General features: G+C 46.4%; 1 protein-coding gene across 11 annotated transcripts in view; it reads left to right on the forward strand.

Moving 5' to 3' along the window:
• Positions 1–20,631, forward strand: part of LRRC7 (leucine rich repeat containing 7) — a 194,877-nt gene extending 174,246 nt beyond the window's left edge. For 2 of the 11 annotated variants that reach the window (XM_015291088.4, XM_004936886.5), the window contains 7 exons: positions 595–2,275; positions 3,765–3,914; positions 7,482–7,601; positions 10,825–11,043; positions 12,190–12,282; positions 14,099–14,173; positions 14,537–20,631. In XM_015291088.4, the coding sequence (XP_015146574.2) occupies positions 595–2,275; positions 3,765–3,914; positions 7,482–7,601; positions 10,825–11,043; positions 12,190–12,282; positions 14,099–14,173; positions 14,537–14,644 (2,446 nt within the window). In that variant the 3' untranslated portion in view covers positions 14,645–20,631. Of the gene's footprint in view, positions 1–594; positions 2,276–3,764; positions 3,915–7,481; positions 7,602–10,824; positions 11,044–12,189; positions 12,283–14,098; positions 14,174–14,536 lie in introns of those variants that run through there. The other 9 variants (XM_046944737.1, XM_046944739.1, XM_046944741.1 and 6 more) reach the window with 7 other exon arrangements.
• The last annotated feature ends 871 nt before the right edge of the window (positions 20,632–21,502 follow it).

Consider the following 21,502-nt stretch of genomic DNA (forward strand, 5'->3'; position numbering starts at 1 on the left):
CTCCAATTGCAATACAACTCATTGGAAGTTGTAATCCACACTGGCCATCCGCAGCTGGAAAGTGCTCTTGCTGCATACAAGGAATACACTGCTCTGTCTGTTCCTGCCTCTGGTCATCTAAATGTAGCTCCATCTTATGAAATAAATCCATAGGTCCTTTGCATTACACAGGGAGTCTGCTTACCGGAGATGCGTGGCGTCTTGGTGGTAAGAAGATGCACAGACTCCAACTTTGTTTAAGAAAAAAAGTGGCAAGTGTAAAACATTTCCCCTGCACACACACAAGGTTATTTTTAAAACAGGAAAATATGCTCAGCTGGATTTATGTGTGAGCTTGGCTTTGAGCCATCCAGGACTTCTGACTTGCTTCTTATTTCCTCAGTGTACATACCTCCAGCATCTGTGCTCCGGTGCAACATGCTGCTGCAGGCACATGCCAGATCAGTGACATAAGGTGCACGTCTCATGATACGATACCAAAGCCCGAGTACAGATGGGAGAATATTAAATCATACTACAAGTGTGTCTTTCTGCTGATTGCTTCTGTGCTCTAATGGAGGGCATTTTACCTTGTTTTGCTTTGTTTTATTTCAGCAGGCTGGTGCAGTCATTTCCACAGCCCCTCGAAACAAAGCCATTATTGAGCCAACGGGAATCTGTTCCGGCAGGGAACGTGCCGCCGCGCACCGACAGGCGTCCTCTGAGCGACACCTTCACCGACAGCTGGAATGACAGCTCACACTACGACAACACTGGCTTCGTGGCGGAGGAGAGTGCGGTGGAGAACCCCAGTGCTAACCCTCTTCTAAGCACGAAATCTAGAAGCACATCTGCGCACGGGCGCAGGCCGCTGATTAGGCAGGACAGGATAGTTGGCATTCCTCTGGAGCTGGAGCAGCCGACGCTCAGAAACACACACGAATCTGAAGTGCCTCCTCCCAATCCTTGGCAAAACTGGACCAGAACCCCTAGTCCTTTTGAAGACAGGACAGCTTTTCCTTCCAAACTGGAAAACACCCCCACCACCAGCCCTTTGCCTGAGCGGAAAGATCATGTCAAAGAGTCTCCTGAGATAACTAGCACTTTCGCTCCCAGAATAGCATGGGAATATCACGATTCAAATGCTAACAGAAGCCTCACGAATGTCTTTTCACATATCCACTGTCGCCCAGACCCTTCTAAAAGTGTTATTTCCATCAGCAAGAGTACAGAAAGGCTTTCTCCAATGATGAGGGATTTAAAAACGAACAAATTTAAGAAATCGCAAAGTATCGACGAGATAGACATCGGTACATACAAAGTTTATAATATACCTTTGGAAAACTATGCATCTGGTAACGATACTGTAGGAGCCCACGAGAGGGTGGACAAGCTGCTGGGCCCCGAGCACAGCATGCTGAGCATGTCCCGCAGCCAGTCGGTCCCCATGCTGGATGACGAGCTGCTGACCTATGGCAGCGTCAAGGTGCAGCCGCAGCAGAAGTCATCCGTGACGAAGAAGGTCTACCAGTTTGACCAAAGCTTCAACCCGCAGGGAGCAGTGGAGGTCACAGCCGAGAAGAGGTTACCGCCGCCTTTCCAGCTCAACCCCGAGTACATTGCCCCGCAGAGTAAGAACCTGCCCCAGGAGCTGGTCAGCCCCAGGGTGTACCGTGGCTACCCGCCCGTGGAGCACATGTTCTCCTTCTCCCAGCCATCGGTGAACGAGGATGCCATCAGCACGCCCTTCACGAGCCAGGGCTCCAGGCCGGGCTTCTTGAGGAGGGCGGATTCGCTGGCCAGCTCCACCGAGATGTCCATGTTCCGGAGGGTGAGCGAGCCCCACGAGCTGCCCCCCGGCGACAGGTATGGCCGGCCTCCATACCGAGGGGCTATGGAGCGCCAGGGCAGCATCTCGGTCTCCGAGTCCCAGTTCCTCAAGAGGAATGGCAGGTATGAAGACGAGCATCCTTCTTACCAAGAAGTGAAAGCCCAGACTGGCAGCTTTCCCGTTAAAAACCTTACCCAAAGGAGGCCCTTGTCCGCAAGAAGCTACAGTACAGAGAGTTACGGTACCTCTCAAACCAGGCCGGTCTCAGCGAGGCCTACCATGGCGGCTCTGCTGGAAAAGATACCGTCAGACTATAACTTGGGTAACTATGGCGACAAGCCTTCCGATAACAGTGATATAAAGACAAGGCCTACCCCTGTGAAGGGAAATGAGAGCTGTGCTAAAATGCCTGCTGACTGGAGACAACAGCTACTTAGACATATAGAAGCTAGAAGGTTAGACAGGGTATGTTTGGCACTTCTCTGCAATTAATGCCTTTAGTTGTGTGTTTTGGTATTTCAAACTATTTGCACGTGCAGTGGTTACCGCCAGAGCTCCCAGTAATGAAACTCCCGTGTTGGCGTCGCGGTGGTCTTTGCGTGCAGAGCAGCGGGGAGAGCCCCATGGGAGGACCCCCTGCTGCTGCCTGGGTAACAAGGCACGCATCCCCTCCTTGCCAGCAGGTGTGGGTGCTGCCAAAGGCCACCGCTCCCTTAATGATTCAAGAGTGTTGGAAGAGGCTGGATGTGTCTTTGCAGAAAAACAAAATGAGGAAAAGTATCATCAACAAAAAAATTTAAAAATAATCATCATAATTTTAGTTTTCAGATTGCTGTTAGTAGAGGCATCTTAAAGCTCTCTCTTAGCACTGAAAAGCATTACTGGAAATATGCTGCCACTGCTTTTAACATGAAATATGATCATTACTCCTCTTAGCAATAGGAACTTTTACCTATTTATCTTCTATCCAAAACATAACACAATTAGGACAGTGCATGATTTCTATAATGATGTTGACTATTTAATGGCCTACTTAATGAATCTGGGTTTACTTCATAACCTGAAGTGATTGTGAAAAGCTGCTGTGGTCTGATGCATAAGTTAGTGGCAGAATGTGTCCATCTACATATTTCGTGGTAGATATCCGTGAGTTTGGGGTGGATATGTTTATTATCTCTCCCAGTTGCTCAGATAGGACACATACTAAAATACCACTAAGGGTCAAGTGGGTAACCTTTCTGAACTGGCTCAAAGGCTGAAGCTCTTTCCTTCCTTCAGCTAGGTTCCCTGTGCTGTGTGAAACAGGTTGGAAAAAACCTACCCCAGGCACAGTACAGCAACCAGGTAGAGAAGGTTCTGGTAGCAATAAATGCTTCCCAGATGTTTTAGAAGCATCTACTAGTAGCTTACAATGGGTATGTGCTTAAGAAATGCTCTGATTGACAGAAAGCTGACATTGGTGATGACGCACAGTTATGCCCCGCTCCCAGTGATGCTGCAGAGGCAGAGCTGGCCTCCAGCTGTCTGCAGCACCCAGCAGCTTGGGGCGGGCTGCCCATGGAGATGCATGCCTGCAGGCTCATCCCGTGGAGGAGTTCCCACCATTATGCCAGGTGTCTTTTCTGGCCCAGCTGAGGTGGTGCAGACATACAAAAATTTGGCCGTATTTTCAGAGTAAAGACTTGTACCACGTTATATACCACAGTTCTCAGAATATAGATAAGAACATATTTCATCTGCTGTCAGCGTTGAAGTCTTTTATGGTATCCATTTTATGTACAACTAGCAATGTATTTGCTTCCGTGTGACTCAGTGCATGCATCAAAAAGCTATTTACTTGGTACTGTTTGTTTGCTTAAACTAAAACTTTGTGAAATTAACCATATATGTGTGATACTTAATTGAAGGAGCATGTGTGTTCATATCCTGTCACGTGGTTGTTTCCTCTACTCAGACCGCTGCTTACAAACACAACACAGTTAGCCTTGGCATGCTGCACTCTGGAGGGTTTTCAGCAATGCATGCCGGCAGAAGCATGACTTTAAACTTGCAGACTAAATCTAAATTTGAAAACCAAATGCTTCAAGAGCTACCTCTACCGAAAGTAAGTATGGGATAGCCAGCATATACCAGCATTACCAAATAAATTAATAATAATCCTTGCTTTCTCCTGGTTTAGCTTTTGCCTATTGTTCATGCTTATACTGTACCCAATCCAAAAAGCAAAGATGATGGTAACGGTGTTTTCCTACTCAATGATCTTGCTTTTTGGATTAAGGAGCTCACATGGCTGTCATTACTGCTTTCTGCTCTTGTGTTAGATGATGCGATCATTATGTTTTCTAAACGACTTGATGTGTGCATAGGAATGAAGAACATGCTGTTTTGTGACTGTTTAATCTTAAAAAATTAATGTAAAGATGTTTGACATGCAATCGAATAGGCTCCAAGAGACAGGATTTGTAACGTTTGAACATTAATTGGGTACTCTGTAATAGCTGATAGATGCCATGAGTTCAGTGCCTAGCACACCTAACGTAACGTTCAACTGTTTTGAGTAACGCCCTTAGAAATAGTATTTTTTGTAGTTTTGCTAAGTATTTTGCAACTGTTAATGATATGTTGTTGATAAGTGCATACATACACAGCTCTACGCATGCAGATGTTGGGTGAGGAGAACAGTGAGGGCCACTGCTGACCCATCTCTGGGTGCCAGGGAGATGCTGAGCCCTGCTGCAGGCCGCATGTGTGGGGCCAGAAGGGGCAAGCATCGCTGAATGCCTCACCTTGTTACAGCAGTAGCTGGTGGTGCAAATGAGCTGCATCTCTGTGAGTAATTAAATGGTAGCAGAGCGCAGAGCCAGGCACTGGAACGCCATCATCTGACCCGCTAATTGCCAGCCTGCCGTGGGTGCGTGGCTGCAGCCAGCTGGTGCAGTGCCAGGGAGGGCTGGGCTGCTGGGGTAGGGCTTACATCCAACCCCGGCGTGCCAGAGAACCGAGGGCAGCAGTGTGACCAGGCTGTGCTGGCCAAAGGGCTCTTAGCTAACGCCAGCACACAGCGAGGTTCCCAAGCAAAGCTGCGATAGCTGAACAGCACGCACACCACACAGAGACTGCTGTCAGGCTCCCCTGCTGTAACTCTCCATATCACCACCACCATTCAGCTGTCCCGGGTTTGGGCGAGTCCCACTGTGAGCGTGTGCCTCCTCGTTGTCCAGCTCAGGTCTCGGCTGTGGCTGTGTGTGCTGGGACACGGACAGCTGCCTGGTGTTGCTCATGCTGTTTTTTCTGTCCAAGAGTTTGTCTGTCTGTTTGGGTGTATGGTACCTCTTGTCAGCAGTCCTTCACACACACCTATCCATCTGACAGTAGCTCCGGTCAGGGGGAGAGGTTTTGTACACACAGTTCAGAATAATATCACTTCTGCAGTGTTGAGGTATAAATGAATACGGAAATGAAAACCTGGACCTCAGAGGAACTGGTCGGGGTGATGTGTTTGGGGCTTGCCCTCATGTGAATTATTCTGCTTTATATCCCACCGGCATCTCATTGCTACATATCCATGTGACGCGATGCTGAAAAGCATGAGGGGTGTGTTCTCTTACTGTACCATTTGGGGAGGGGGTAAGACTATTGCTGGAAAAAGAATAATTAATGTTTATCATTGTTTGATTTTGTTCCTTCATGCATTGTATAGCACTTTGCACTTCTCAGTGAATCCAGGCCACAGCAGCTCCATCCTCTCCTCTCCTCTTCCTTTGGTGCTGTGGCTGGATTCAGGAGAGTAACGAGTGGGTTCTGCTTGTCCAGTGGAAGATCAGGAAACCATGTTTAGCAATTTTGTATTCTGATGAGGTTAATTACTGAGTCCGTTCCATGTATGAAGTGTCCAACTGCCGACCTCAGCTCTCCTTCAGACATAGTGGATAAGTGCTTTTTACTGGTTTGCAGTCAGTCCAAAATGAATAATGTAAATGGATAACATGGCAAGAAGGGGGATTTGTTTTCCTGCCGGAAATGAAAAGGGGAACTTTTATCACAGAATCGTCCTTTCTATTCAGAAAGCACCCTCTGTTTTTTTCCTCGCTGGGTGGTAACTCAGCACCGCACATCAGTCGGGCACTTACAAGAAGGGCTGCGGTGATGGGAGCAGCACTTTTCTGAGGGTTGCCTTGAATGGTCAGTATCTGCACCACAGTGCTTCTCATAGCTGTGCTTCGGGGTGCTGCAGGCACAGAAGTGTGCAGCAGCCCTGCCAGGCATCAGCGTATCGACTCGTGTTGATCAGCAGGCAAAGCTGCAGTAGTGAGCTCCTGCCCGGCAGCACTGCGCCCATGGGGCCCTCTCTGCTCCATAGTTCCCCGCTGTCCCTCACAGAATGGAGTTTTGCACAGAACACTTCTGTTGCAGAAGCAGTTTGCTGCCCTTGGGCAGGGGCACAGAGGTGTGGAGGCAGAAGAGGGGCTGATCCCCACAGCAGGACCCACAATCTGCCTGCTGGAATGGGGAACTCCCGGCTCTCAGCTTCATGTGAGGACAATCACAGTTTTCCTGATTCTTCTGGAAGACTTCTTGAACGATGAGACAATGGCAACAGTTTCCTTGGATTCAAAATAATTAAGGAAGAATTTCCTTTACTGACCTCTGAGGAGTGCAGTTTTTAAAAGTTCAAATTTATTTATTCTTAAAGGATTACTAAGCCTGCACTGTAGAAGAAAAGTTCCTAATTGACCACTAATCAGCTCTAATATTTCCAAGCCACAGTCCCGTGTGTTCTTCAGACATCTGAAGAAGTGTTTTACAGTTGTTTCAAACCTGAATTGAAGAAAGAATTGCTTGCATGATGGAGGGAAACCACTGCACTGACCAAAGCTGAAGGAGGAGTTTCCCACAGGAGGGCAGTGCCGGAGTGCTTCGGAGGGTCTGGCACAGAGTGACGTATCCATGCCAGTGTGATTTCAGCTGTAGTAAAGAAACACAGCGAGAGGAGAAAAGCTGGAGGAGGCAGGAAGGTGCAGGAAGGTGCAGATGGCCTGAAGGGTACTGAGAGCAATGCGGTGAGGAAGTGATCCGAATCATGTCTGAAAGGAGACAAAAGCAGAGAAAAAGTACCAAAAAAAGTGCCAGACGTAGTTAGGAAATGATATGTGTGTGATGTCCGTTCGTATTCAGGAAAGAATTTACTTTGTGGTTAATGTTGTGCTTACGGTGCCCGGCTGCCTTGCAACAGAACCAGGAGAGCTGTGAGCTGAGTGTCCCATGGGGTCTGCAGTGCCACTGCAAGGAATGTCCATCTGAGCAAAGAGAAGGGAATCATCTGGCCTTGCTCAGCACTCAGTGCAATGGTTTCGGTGGCCAGTAAGAAAGCTTTCATTCAAACAATTAATGCCCATTTAAATACGTCACTTTGCCAAAATTTGTTGTTCTGAAAACAAGGGTCAAGGGTAAATGAGTTTTCTCTTCTCTCTCATCATTCATGCTCGTTATTTCTCCTGTGTATTTGTCAAGATCTCTAACTTGCAGTGTCCCACTGGTGTATGATTGTGCATTAACAAAATGCTGTAGATATTTAAGAGATTTCCATTTTAGCAGTAGTGTTGATTACTGAAATAAGGTTGGAGCAGAGTTGTTGCTGGTGACTAAAGGCTGCCCTACCATTTGTGAACAGACCCCGTCGCAGCAGAGCAGCATCCTGGACAACGGGCAGGACGAGGGGCCGGGGAGCGGCCAGTGGAACCCCTACCCGCTGGGGCGGCGGGATGTGCCCCCCGACACCGTCACCAAGAAGGTGAGCAGCACAGCTGGGGAGGAGGGGGGCCCGTGGGGTGGGCCTGGGAGATGCTTATTTTGATGGAATTATGGAATCATAGAGTTGCTTGTGTTGGAAGGGGCTTTTAAAGGTCCTCTGGTTTGATCTCAGTGTTTTAAGCAGCAGTCACTAGGAGCTAAGGCCCACGTTTTGGTGCTGCTACTCATCTTTGTCTTTATTCCAATGCTGTAGTACATCTCAGTGTGAGAACTGGGCACTGTGGGTCCTTAGATGCAGTCCGACATGTGGCAGGCAGCCAACAGCCCCCTCCTGTCCTCAAAACCCTTTGCTCAAATTCCTCATTTCAATCACATCCATTGGTTCTTGACCAAAAGGAAATGAGCTGAGGTGCAGAGCAACTCATGGGCTGCCACTGCCGGGTCACCCTGAGCCACCTCCAGCTTCACAAGGCAGCGGTAGTTGCACCAGTTGTGGAGATGGGTCTGTGTGGAGATGGGTCCTGCTCCTGGATGAAGTCTTATGAGTTACAGTGTGCCCATTGGTAACTTCTGAAGTCTAATTAACTGTCAGCACTGATGAGGCAAATATTTCCCGACTGGCTTTACACCTGTTTCTCCAAGACAGCAGCAACCTTTCCAAGAAGGCAGTGACTTATGAGGAGTTATGCTTTGTATCCTAAGTTATCTTTTATTCTTATCTTCACAAACATTTTGGGATAAAACCTGCACTGATCCACTCACGTGACTGGATACCAATTTATGTCTTGCATCATCAGTGTTACTATAGTAAGTAAATCCAGATTCTGGTTCATTCTGAATATTGGGGTGTCTCACTGCTCCAATGCAGTAAGCACAAATATTGCATAACCATGCTGAAATCTGCTTCACTCCAGGGAGCAGCCCTTTGTTGCATCCGCTGTCGGCAGCTTTAGTTATGCGGTAAGCATCGGGCACTGAGCTAACAGTAATTACCGTTTGGGGTGGATGCTAATGAAGTACAGAATAGCAATGAGATCAGGTGAAGCGGTGGGCACGATGGAGACCTTTTTCTGCAGAACAAATTATCGCCATTTCTGAGAGCAGGGTTTGTTTTCAGCTCACCCACCTCCAGCAGGAGCCGCAGTGTGAGTGCTCAAGGAGCGGTGATATCATCTCTTCAAACAAAGTCTATTAACAGGAATGAGAAATGAATTCTGAAAACTGTTTACCCGTCCTCAGGAGGTGCTTTGCAGTGCGTTGTTATGACAATGCTCATCTCATTTCCAATGTAAGTCACCTGCAGGGCCTCAGCTTCCAAAAACCTTCTACCGAAAGGAAGTACACCATAAGGAACAATGATGTAAACGCAAACTGTAGTATTTGTTGTGGTTTACCCGTAGCACAGTACCTGTAGTACACGGTGAGAAAGGGCTCCTGCAGAGCAGTCAGCCTGGGGCAGGGCTGCCCTTGGGAAATGGCTGGGAGAAAGCTGGGATATGTTCTTGTGAGGGGAAGTCCCCCAGCCTGGGGGCAGGCACAGCACTGGGCTGGTTGGCTGCTGCAGAGGCTGTGGGTGGTGGTGGAACACACGAAAGCTGAGGTTGCATGAACTCTTCGTGAGCCCTGCATGGGCTGTCTGGGGCTCAGCAGCTGTGCAAGGAGTGTTTGAGGAACGGGAGCAAGGCAGCTGCCTGGAAACAGGATGTACCAATGTGGCTGAGTCTTCAGTTCCTTTTTCTGACTTAGGGGTGTATCTGTTAGCCAGAACTGGGAAACTGGAGGGTCCTTCTGTTTTATTTCCAGTGTCTGCTGCTCAGCCTGGAGCTCTTTTAGGCTGATGTGAAGATCTGAAGATTTTCAGTGAAGAAGCACAGCGTTATTTGTATTTGCAATAGGTGTCTTCCTTTGAGGTGGACGTTGCGCCTGATGTGGATGCTGTGGTGGATATGCTGCATCATATCTGAGTCAAACAGTGGGATTTATGAGATTCCTCTCTTTTTGGATACTTCAGCAATGAGTGCCAGGCACATGAAGCACAGGACCTGCACAGCGCGGGGTGATGCGGGCACACGGCTTGTTGTGCTGGGAGCGGATAAATTGCTCCAGGTCTGTCCTGGGCAGTTCCCTTCTGATCTTGGAGGAACTGCAGATCTTCCTGATCCACAAAGCAGGATAATCAGTGCAGTCTGACTTCCCCAGGCTTTTCCAGGAGCAAGTTGGTCAGTGCCCATTAACACTGTCATGTCCACGTGCTCTTTAAGATGAGTTTGGGCACTGAAGAGCAGAGTACAACAGTAGCAGAGTTCTGTGCCATCTCTCACTGAGACTACCCGTCTCAGGTACAGAGACACAGGCCTGCCAGACGTGTTCTGGCTGCGCTAGCCGGTCCTTCTGTTCAGATGCAGTCAGCAGAACACCAAGGCAGAGCAGTTTTGCTTGCAGTCACTGTGCATGTTGCTGCATTCACTGACTTGAGTCGCTCCAACTGCATCTAAATTAATGATGTATTCAGCAGACAATTCTTGAAAATCTATCCCAATGCATTTTAGCAGTGGCAGCGAGCAGTGAGTTCCAATGCCTTGGTTGCTATCACTTGCAAGGTCAGATGAATGGCTGACAGGTATGAACCATTCTGATATTTTGCTGTATTAATGTTGATGGTCTCTGAAATACCATCTCCCCACTGCTGACTCTCCCACCACAGTCAGAAAGGATCAGTACTAATGAAGATCAGAGCTTCACAACGGGAAGGGATTGGGCCACTGTTGTTTCTGTAGGTTTGCTTTGTCCACAGAAACTGGCAGATACTGAGATGTGCAGTTCTAAAACTTGTTCATGTTCTTCAAACACAATGCTCAAACGCTTGTCCTTGGTGGGTGGCTATGGTCTGAAAACAATGCAGTGGAGTGATGGACGATGCTTCTCAATGTCTTTGAGTATGCTGTGATGAATAGTCCACTCCAGTTTAGTGTATTTTTTAATATATTCTGAGCTGAAGTATGTATTCACATATCATGACATGAGGAAAAAACAACTTTCTGTTTATAAAACGTACTGCATCTGGCTAATCTCCCTTAAAGCTCTCTGGGTCACTAAATGAGCGTACCCTTGTTGCTTTTAATCACAATTGTTCCTACCCGTGGTCAAAAGACAAACCTCTGATGGGATTTAAGAGGTTTGCTCCTACTTGACTCTGTAAGTTGTAATAATTGCTTCTTTTCAGCTTCCTGACTTTCTGGCCTAACGGGCTGCATTACCCACAGGCAGGTAGCCACATCCAGACCTTGATGGGGTCACAAAGCCTGCAGCACCGCAGCCGTGAGCAGCAGTATGAGGGGAACATGAACAAGGTGACCATCCAGCAGTACCAGCCCCCGCTGCCCATCCAGATCCCCTCCTCGCAGAGCTCCCGAGCGCCGCAGACGGGGCGATGCCTCATCCAGACCAAGGGGCAGAGGAGTACAGACGCCTACCAGGAGCAGGTGGGAGCGTGTCTGCATAAAGTAATGCTGTGAAAGATATTCCTTTATCCCCCTCTTGCACACAGCAGTATGAGGGAGCTTGGGGCAGCGCTGCCACGTGCCAGGCAGAGCAGGGAGGTGGGCTGTGCTGCCCAGCACCAGGGAATGGCACTGATTTTCTTGGCTTGACCAAGGAATGCTGGCACTGAGGTTCCTGACCACATCAGTGGTCATGCTGAATTTGTCAGCAGTTCCTCCCAGTTCGCAGCATCCTGGCTCAGTGCTGACAATGCAGCGTTAGGCAGATCCTGCCCCCTCACCTGGTGGGTGCTGGTGAGCTCTGCTGGCTGGTCCTGTCCCCAGTCTATTTGGCCTTACCGATGTCAGCGACTGCTGGAGGCACCTGACTCAAGGAATAAGGCTCAGATTCAATACCAAAACTTTCTCCTGCGTAGAGTGCTGGCAGTCCATGCCAGCTGCCCGGTTTAAGTCCCTGGGCAGAGCACTGAGATTCAGAAACCATTCCTTGTGCCTTGATGAGTGGTCATTAAGCTGCACAGATGTCATTTTTATTTTGCACTAAATTAGCCAATGCCATTGAAATCCATCCTGACTGAAAGATAATATTCAACACTATTTCTTGGAAGAGGGCCCTTGTAAAACCATTGGTACTCAGAGCTACTGGGGCTGATACCGGCAAGAGTCTGAAGGTCTCTGAACCTCCCATTGCTTGCAGCTTGGTTTGTCACCTGCACAGCAGCCAGGGGTGTGACACCTGGAGCAATGGAAGCACACAGCATGGACTGTGGGGGCAGATTCTGTTCTTACTGACATACTTACCTGAGGTTCCAGTAAGAGGGAAAGATGTGGCTGACACAAACTACCTTTTCATAAACGTCTTTTATTTTTCCCCTTGAAAATAAGAATTTAAATATATGCAAAAATAGGCACAGCTCTGTAAGTACTGTATCACTGTAGCATGTTTATACCACAAAAATCTTTCATTTTAAAACAATACTTCAGTGGCTTTTACTGTGGTGTGCAATACAGCTTTTGAGAGGATGAACTCATCTTGCTGATGTGAGCTTGGCTGTACAAGAAGATGCCGTTGTTTGGTCAGGCTTTGGTGCTGGCGTTGACTTACCTTGCTGTATCTTTTTAACCTAGTTTTGTGTGAGGATAGAGAAGAATCCTGGCCTTGGTTTTAGTATCAGTGGTGGAATAAGTGGACAAGGCAATCCATTCAAACCTTCCGATAAGGTAAGTCGTGCATTTCTCACTAAATGGGCTTTATTTTAGAGTGCCATGTAGTGGAGACACAGATACAATGAAGGACATTTTTATGAACTTCCATTACGATAAACCGAAGAAGTTTTCCCATATGTGGCCTTGTTCTGCTAGGGGAGAAATGTTTGCTTTTTGTTTGTTTGGTTGGTTAATGAAGACAAAAGACTTAAAGCAGAAGTCATATGGGTATGTGCTTTGTAGTTCACACAGATACATTTTCAGACTGTGTTGCAGAGCATCATCTGTCTCACTTTCTCCTTTTGAGAATCACTATAGGTCCCAATTAATTTGCCACTTAACATCATTAGAGGGACTGCTGAAGCAGCAGTAGCATCACCAGGTAACTGAAATAGCAGTCTGCAGCAGGGGCATCAAATAAAGTAGTCCTGGTCCACAAATTGGTCTGGAGATGGTTTAGGAACACCACGGCAAACAATCTCCTGGTTTGTAATGCTAATTAAAGGCTTGGCCATCGTGGTGCATGATGGCCAAGGACACCCAGTGTTAGCTCTGGTTGTTCGTGTTGGGTGTCCATTGGTATTGCAGTTTGTAACAGTGTCCTCTTTTTCAGTTTGATGTATGAGGGTAGAATCAAGCTGTGCTTCCACTGTCTGTCACTTGTCTGAAATCCTTGAAGGAGAACCTGTGTCCCACTAGGAATGTGCCCACATGAGTTGGTTACACATACAGTGCAGCAACAGCTGTAGATAGAACATTACTAATGAAAACAATTCAAAATTGTGTGTAAAGGAGTGATAGAATGCTTCCCAATGTTGTCTTCACCAACTGCCTGCTGTCTGCAGAGCTCTGAGCCACGCACACGTGGCACTGCTCTGCCCCCGAGATGGGAGCAGCAGTGACAGCAGGGAGCACTGCTCTGAGCAGTGATGTGCTCCTGCCATGACACACTGATGGTGCTGGGATGAGAGGGAAGCAGCAGAGAGCAGTCTTTCTGAACAGCAGATGTGTCACACTTCAATGGCACGCGGGGGAGATGTAAGCATGATAGGTTCTGTCCCTCTGCTCTGCAGGAGCTCAGGTTCCTGGAAGGGCAGCAGAAACGCTGGGCAGAACCCTGCTCCAGAAGGCTGAGAAGCCCCCTGAGGGGACACGGCATTTACATGACCGTAATGAGCAGGGAATTTCCCTGGTGCCTCAGAGCAGTGCCTGCTGAAATGCAGCCCACGCTCAGCTCCAGGGTCAGTGCGAGGTGCTCCCTGCAGTGCTGTGTGAGGGCAGTGGGGAGGTGAGGCTGTGGGTGTGGAGGTCCGGGACCTCATGAGCTGTGTGGAAATACTGCACTCATCACTCAGGAGCTCCATCCCTAACTTGGGGGCTTATTAACATGTTTGACAGAAATTCTAAAAACAAATCTAAAAATATTTAATTATTTATTAATTATCCCCTCTCAAAGTCATTCGCTCTGCAGACAGTGGATTCAGAGAGGATTCTAGAGACCATTGATCTGCTTTAATTAACTAACTGCTGCTAATCCTGTTACTCCTGTCTGTTTCCAGAAGCTCTTCCAATTGCATGTGATTTGTGAAGTGGAATCTTGGTTTCAGATGACCCTGAGTTAGGTGGTGTCAGGAGCCAGCAGGCTGCAGGTCACAAGTGCTGTTACAAGCTGCTGCCTCTGCTCGGCTCCTTGCAGATTAGAACAGGGGTTTGGTGTTGAGAGCGTTGCCAGAGAGCATAGATCTCCAGCCCAGCAGTTAGGGAAACACCTGTATTTTGGGAACTAGTTCTTGGTAATAGCATCCTAACCTCTGTTACTTCTGACTTATAGGGTATCTTTGTTACTAGGGTTCAGCCTGACGGACCAGCATCCAGCCTGCTCCAGCCTGGCGACAAGATCCTCCAGGTAGGGATTTATTGCTTTGTAACTGAGCTGAGATATAAGGCATGCCTTTGCATCTCACACTAATACTGTTTTCAGTACAATTCTTGGCACTTTAGTGTTGATTTCTAACAGTGTTACTTGCAGTAATCTTGAAATCTGGTCTCAGAAGGAGTAAAGCTGTTTGAAACCACACTGAGTGGCTGAAAAGGGGCCACAGAGCAGCTGTGGCGGCAGCGGTCCCTCCAAACTCCTGGATGCAGGAGATCACTGTGTGACTGTTGCTCATTTTTGGCTTTTTGTCCTTTCAGTATATCCCTTTCTCCCCTGAAACGAAGGTATTACAGAGAATCTCATGCAATTTCCCCTCTTGTTTTTGCGTTGCAGGCAAACGGACACAGTTTTGTACATATGGAACACGAGAAAGCTGTATTACTACTGAAGAGTTTCCAGAACACAGTAGACCTAGTTATCCAACGTGAGCTTACTGTCTAAATATTTTTTTATAAATAGTAAATATGTCTAGCCAGATCTAATGTTCAAACAGATTTATACATAGGAAACCAATTTTTGCCAATTGCTGGACCAATGGCAAACAGTAGTGCCAAATGTATAATACTCTATGTTAGTACCGATCATCTCGAAAGAAATATATTACCGATATAAATATACTGTTCACGTGGCTATGTATGAGTTTGAATCGTCAGCCTCCGGCTGTGCATTGGTGCGTTTTTTTAATCGAGTTACTTCTTAAAGTCAATTTCATATGATTTCCAAACACAGAAGCACATACCAGTTCTTTAGGAATTCTGCTGTCCATCAGAAACACTGCCTCAAAGTTGTATATGCCTTTATAAAGATAAGATATATCAACCTGTACTTCCCATGAAATATTTCTATCATGTCACATACAAAAATATAGAGAAAAAATATTTTCATAAACACCTCAAAGAAAGTATATATTAAATTAAATTTAATAACGTTCATTTATTTTCAATGCAAAGATATTATATGCCTTATGAAAATACCTGTACATATGCAGTGTGTATAGCTGGCTCCATACTAATGGGTGAAACTGTCGCTGCACAGGGTGATACTCGGTAGCCCTGGGACGTAGTGTAACCAACCGGCACGGAGATGGGCTCACGTCCTCCCGGTGGGCACTGTCAGTTGCTTCCATGTGAACACACCAAGTGGACGAGCAGTGAGTTTAGACAGCTGTGGTTCCTAAACGGGAGAAGTTTGTGATGGGTGGCAGTAAAACTTCTTTTGTTGCTGCTGATTTTATCATTCTATCTTTTCCATTTAAAGTGACAGGCCCTTCACCTGCGTTGCCCATTTCCCCAGTGTTACGTGGTCTGTATTTTTGCTCTGTCCCAGGCTCGCTACGTCCATTATTGGTATGGCTTCAGCCTTTATAGAACCCTTTATTTGAGTAATAGTCTCTAAAATGAATGGGGATTGATTCAGCATACATGAGAAATCATAGACGAGCGGCACTGACGGAGCACAGGAAGAGCTTTCCCACCAAAGTACTGAATCTGAAAACCCTTAAGGTAAAAACTCTCGTGCTGTTTTCAACAGAGACAGCACCAAATTCTGCTAAACTGCTGCTGCCTCAGTAATTCAGGTGTATGCCATGCTGACAGCAAGGAGCTGAAACACAAGGAACGCTCCCACGAGGTGCTGCCACGTGTGCTGCTGCCCACGGCCTGGTGCTGGGCTGCAGGCAGAGCCAGGAGCTGCTCACTGGGTGCTGCCCACAGGGTGCTGCCCACAGGCATCTCCTGACCGCTAACCCTCAAACCTTTCTTCTCTTCCCCTCAAGCACATGCAGACTGAAGTAATTAAGACTTCCAGTCTTCTGACATGATGTCAGAAGACAATGGTGCCCCTTCTGTGTGCCCTGTCTGTATACGGGCCAGGTGCCTGCCACAGAGAAGTACTCACAAATAGGTAAGAGTAGGAACTGTCCCCCCGGGGTGTTATGAAGCACCAGGTCTTTAACTGTTTGCACTCTTCCTTTTTCTTTTTGGCTACTGGGAAGCACAGGAGAGGCTTGGGAGTGCGAGGCTTTTATGTTGGCATGTAAATTCCATATTCCGTGGTTGTTTGCATCTTTCCTTTTCTCCTTAAACAACAAGAGTTACTGAGTTTATTATTACAAATAATAATAAACCATAAATTCCTAGCTGACATAATACTAACTTTTACTTTAACCATGCAAGTGCTCTTAGTGGAAGAGCTCCTGACTCCTGAGTGGCAACACGCTCTCAGATCCACTTGATATTACAAGCTGAAGCTGATCCAGGTTGGGGTTGTTACCCTGTTTTTCAGCTTGCCATTTCTGTCACACGGATGTAATTTCAAAACATCCCCTCAAAGCCAAACAGGCTCTGCAGAACCCATTTGAAGCTCTCCCCTGAGCTGGCACATCAGAGGCCAGCATCCCCACGTTAAGACTACTGCCCTTTAAGAGAAAATACCAGGTTTTATTCATCATCATGTTCAGAAAATTGTACCTCTGTACACTGTATTACATTGAATGGAAATCAGGTATGCTAATAGGTATTTATGCACCTAAATCCTCTTTGGAGCTACTTTTTTCATGCAGAAAAATCACTGTCATGGATGTGAGCACACACACAGTGTGCAGAGCACATATGCACAGCTGCAGCTGTACACCCCACAGGCACCTTATGGCAGCACGGCCCCATGCTCAGAGCTTCCCTGTCATGTCTGCTTCCAGCAGGAAAGCGGAGAGCATTACTTCTGCAATTTTGCATCCTACTGTAACACTGTGCAGTGTGGGCACGCAGAACATGGAGCACACATCCCTCCTTCCCTCAGCACTTCAGCACACAGCAGCTGCAATGCACAGAGTGCTTTGGTAGCATCAAATGTAGCAGGGAGCTGCAGAGCTAAGGAGGACTATAGCCGAGGTAGTGAAGACAGGTGAGACGGGGTCAACTCTGATCTCTAGAGCTTGTTAATGCTACACTTTTTGCTTTGGTGGGTTTCTGCACGCTGAGTTTATGAGACTGAAGCACAGTGGCAGAATAAATCGAGGCTGTGTGCACAACTATATGTCAGGATTGCTGAGTGCATTCATCAGTGGATTGTAATGAAAAGGAAATTACAATAGAATTGAATTTGTGCAGTGGAGTGCCACTGTACCTTAGCTACAACTCCCCGACTCCAGGAGGGATCTGGGATGAATTTGGCCTCCCAGCTGAAACGTGCAGTAGGTAAGCTTTAATAGCAGCCACCACTGTCCAAATGACCCAACAGTTTCTTTTTAGCGTTGTTTTTATTCGAAATGATAGAAGTGGTGTTTAGATAGGAGCAACTAAACTTTAATGGGACTGCTTAGGGTTTCCTCACTAGTCCACCCAAATAACCTGCAACTTTTTCTTTCCCAGAACCTCATGTACCCAACTGTGCATGGCCAGGTTTGCAAGCAGTCTACCCAGCTACATGCAGGCTTTGCACATAGAAAGCCCATAAATATAAATACAGCTCTATAACAAGTGCTGGTGGTAGAGGACAACTTACCCAGAGGTGAGTTCCATGTGTGGGTTCACTTGTGTGCGTGTGAGGGAATTCTGATCAGGCAAGCGCAGGCTCAGAGCTGCAGATGGTTTCCTTTCTTTGGGCTACACAGCACTCCTGGGCACACCATATGTTCTCCCTTGTCAACTACACAGGCACTCAATAAGCTGTTTTTTAAGGTCCTAGTGGAAGCATTAATCTCAACAGAACTGTGCTGGGTTCTTTTTTAGGTTTTTCTTGCAATAAACAACAAATGATCCTCAGGGAAGGGCTGGATTGCAGAAGGAAATCTGCACTGGGGTTCTCTTACCCTCATTTGCAGCAGATCTTAAGGAACCCGTGGTCAGTATTGGGGCTGATGTCCCTGTGCTGCCGGTGGCACCTGATAGGGCCAGACGTGTCCAAATCCCAGGGCCCAGCTGTTCTGCAGCCCTGCTACCAGTTGGCTATTAAGAAAAAAAAAAAAAAAAGGAAAAATTTCAGAAAAGAAAGCTGCTCACAAAATGTTTTTCTTATTTTGAGATACATTTTTAAGAGAAGACCATGGGAAGCCTGTGGGGCCTTCCAGCCCTAACAGTTTAGTCACTGAGCGTTAACAGTTCGTGTTGATCAGCGTTGATATTTACAAGCCAGTTGTTCTCAACAGCAGAATTCAGATCTGCTGTGATACTTTCCAGAGCTAAGAGCAGGGTGAGAGCAGAGCCCCCAAGCTGCATGCAGGGCATCCATGGGACCACAGACATGTTTCCAGGCCAATTTATTTATTGGGAATGTTCTGCCTGAAAGACTACTGATGCTGTTACAAGGGGCCTTTTTCTGAACATGAATGAAAAGACCTTTGAAACATTGCTCTAACAGCCATATTTTTAGCTGATAGATAAATAGCTAATGTTATTGTTGGTTAAATCACCAATGCTGTAGAACACCACTGATTTTCATGACCCGGAAGTCAAACTCCAACTAAAAATTACAGGACAAAGCGTTCATGAAATTGGTTTGCTGTTGTTAGTAAGCACTTTGAATGCAAAGACTCTCCCGTGGTGAATCCTCTCTTGCTTGTAATATAGCATTTAACTACCTTATGCAATGGGAAGCCTGCATATTTATAAATATGTGTATATATGTATATATCTGATAGAGATATATGCAACAGGAAATGCAAAGGCAACTCTAAATGACAAACCACACCTTTGAACCCATTCACGTGCAGGGTCTGGTCTCCAGCAAAGACGTACGCACTGGTGCTGAACCCAGGGTGGCACAGGGGCTGTTCCTGGGGAGCCAGCCAGCAGCAGGACAAGGGTTGGAGTCTGCACACTGCCTGTCCCCTTGGGTGGGAGTTTAGCACATAGGGATCCGTGTTCCACCATGGTACATCCCTTGTCCTACACAGCCAGGCAAGCCACATCAAACAGAAATAAAATAGAACACTAATACCCATTTGCCCAAATCATAAACAAACACAGGAGACCATAAATCTCAGTGGGGTCACTACCTACCTTACCAGACTTTACATTTAGAATTTCCAATGAAGAACAAACTGTTATCTAAAGCTTGAGCTTCTAACCCACGGGCTATGGTACTGTTCTGTCCATCCTGCCTCAGTGCACTCCTCCCACGTCTTCTGCCTTCAGAACTTTCATTTAACTAGTACACAAAGATTTACAGTGTTATTTTCAGTTAATCAGATTTAAGGATTTCTTATTTCATTTGTTAGTCTTGCTAGTAAGAGTGGAATACAAAGTAATGATACAACTTTCAGGCCAGTAGTTTGGATAGGATATGAATTAATTGATGGTTTGGTTTTGTTTTGAACAAGTTTGGTTTGGGTATGCTGGAGCGGTGGCTCTGGCCAGCAGAGGCCAGGCAAGGTGATCCGTGCTCCTCCGGGGTGGGAGGAGCTGGGGGCAGCCAACGTGAAACTTCTCTGTAAAAGCCAATTTTAAAAAACACCATTTGTTTCTCTTAGAACTAAAGTAGTTTCTCTTAGGGAAAAAAAAAAGAGCCTTTGCGAATCCTCTTAGGGGACAATTCAAATATTCTAAAAGTGAATGACATCACTGCATTGCAGCCAGAATTTACATGGCCCTTGTAAGGCTTTTCCTGCAGCACCACCGACCGAGCCACAGCCCTGCAGCACAAGAGGCTTCATCTTTGTAAATTGGGGCCTTCTTTGTCTCTTTGCTAGCATATGTGGCTTTGCCCTGAAACCCTGCTCAGAACAAACACTTATCGGTTACGTTTTCTACTCGTGAGTACTGTATCCAGTTCAAAACCAACAGCTTACTTTATTAAAAATTTTACCATTTTATAAAAGACATGTTTAATTATGATGGAGATGGCTGTATTGTAATTAATATTTTGAGATAATTGTGATTTTGAGCTTAAATTATATACAGAAAATGGTCATTTTTGTATGTGTTAAAAGATTGCTATATTACAAATGACTAACTGTACTTTTCAGTTTAATTACAGTATTAATGTAAATAAAGCTGAATGAAGAAATATTTACTACTTTATTAACATAGATTGTGAATGTACTTAATGTTTTTTGCAGTATAAAGACTTACTGAACTTGAAAGCTGCTTCATTTTATGTGCAAAAAGGTACTTCAAAATTCTATTTTAAATCTATTGATTCAGTGCAATCAATTATCTCGTCAGTTAATTTGCACACGCAGGTTGTATCCTTCCAGTTTTCTTTCATGTATGACACTTACCCGTAAGGTGCATATTGTGTTTAGAATGCATTTTGCAGATGCTTCTGTACATAAAACAAATACAGGGACTAAAACAATGCTGTGCAGTGTATAGCAGAGCCATTTTTCGGCTTTGGTGTACCCAACTTTTTCAGTATTTAAAAAAGTGTTTTGAATAACATAAAAAAAGTCTCTTTATTGTATAAATAATAAAAATGTCACCTTATTGTAATTAACTTTTGTCATCTTTTACTACTGGAAAGGATCTGAGTTTTCCAAATCACTATTCCACAAGTGATGGAAAACGAGATGGCTGTTACCTCCGCACCTCTGTAAGTGCTCCAGAGCTCCCCCGCACCTCTAGCCTCAGTGACGTACGTTACAGCTTCAGCTGGACCTGCCAGCAAACACAGTAGTGTTTCAGGGCTGTTTCAGGGAAAGAGGCCCTTTAACTACAGGATACATCAGAGAAAGACCTGAAAACCGAGACTGCACTTGTTCAGTACATCGCTGCTGCTGGGACAGCACATGTGGTCACGGAGCGACCGCACGCAGATGAAGAAGAGCCCAGCATGTGCTGCTGATTGTGGACTTCTGCAACTGCCTCACACGGGAGAAGGAACCAAACCGAGGGTCACAGGGCTGACATCAGCAGCAGTTCAGCCATCCACGTAAGCACAGAACAGCTCTCTATTTGTTCAACTCAAGAACAACTTTGGCTCTTAATCACCATTCTTTCTGCACAAACACGCTCCCCTGCATTTTATCAGAAACGCCGCTCCCCTGTTCCCTTCCCTCTGTCCCTCCTGGCACCCAGCCATGCTCTCACCCTACATACCACCATTGGGTCCCCCCGGACGTGTGGGCCAGGCCTGCTTCTTTTGTACCAGGTCACAGCCCCATGCTGCTGTGTGAGGTGCACCAGACGTCGTCACTTTTGCTGAAAGGTGCTCGCTAAGCTTGAAAACCCTGAGGATGAGGAAGAGTGGTTTCGTGTTAATTCTGGTCACTTCCAAAACCTGTGATGTTCAGCTCTAAGCCATATTACATTTTTCTGCATTTCAGCAAGAACAGGTGGAGGAAATGAAAATACTTTCATTCCA

Source organism: Gallus gallus, chromosome 8 (genome assembly GCF_016699485.2).
Source record: "Gallus gallus isolate bGalGal1 chromosome 8, bGalGal1.mat.broiler.GRCg7b, whole genome shotgun sequence".
NCBI classification, from domain to species: Eukaryota; Metazoa; Chordata; class Aves; order Galliformes; family Phasianidae; genus Gallus; species Gallus gallus.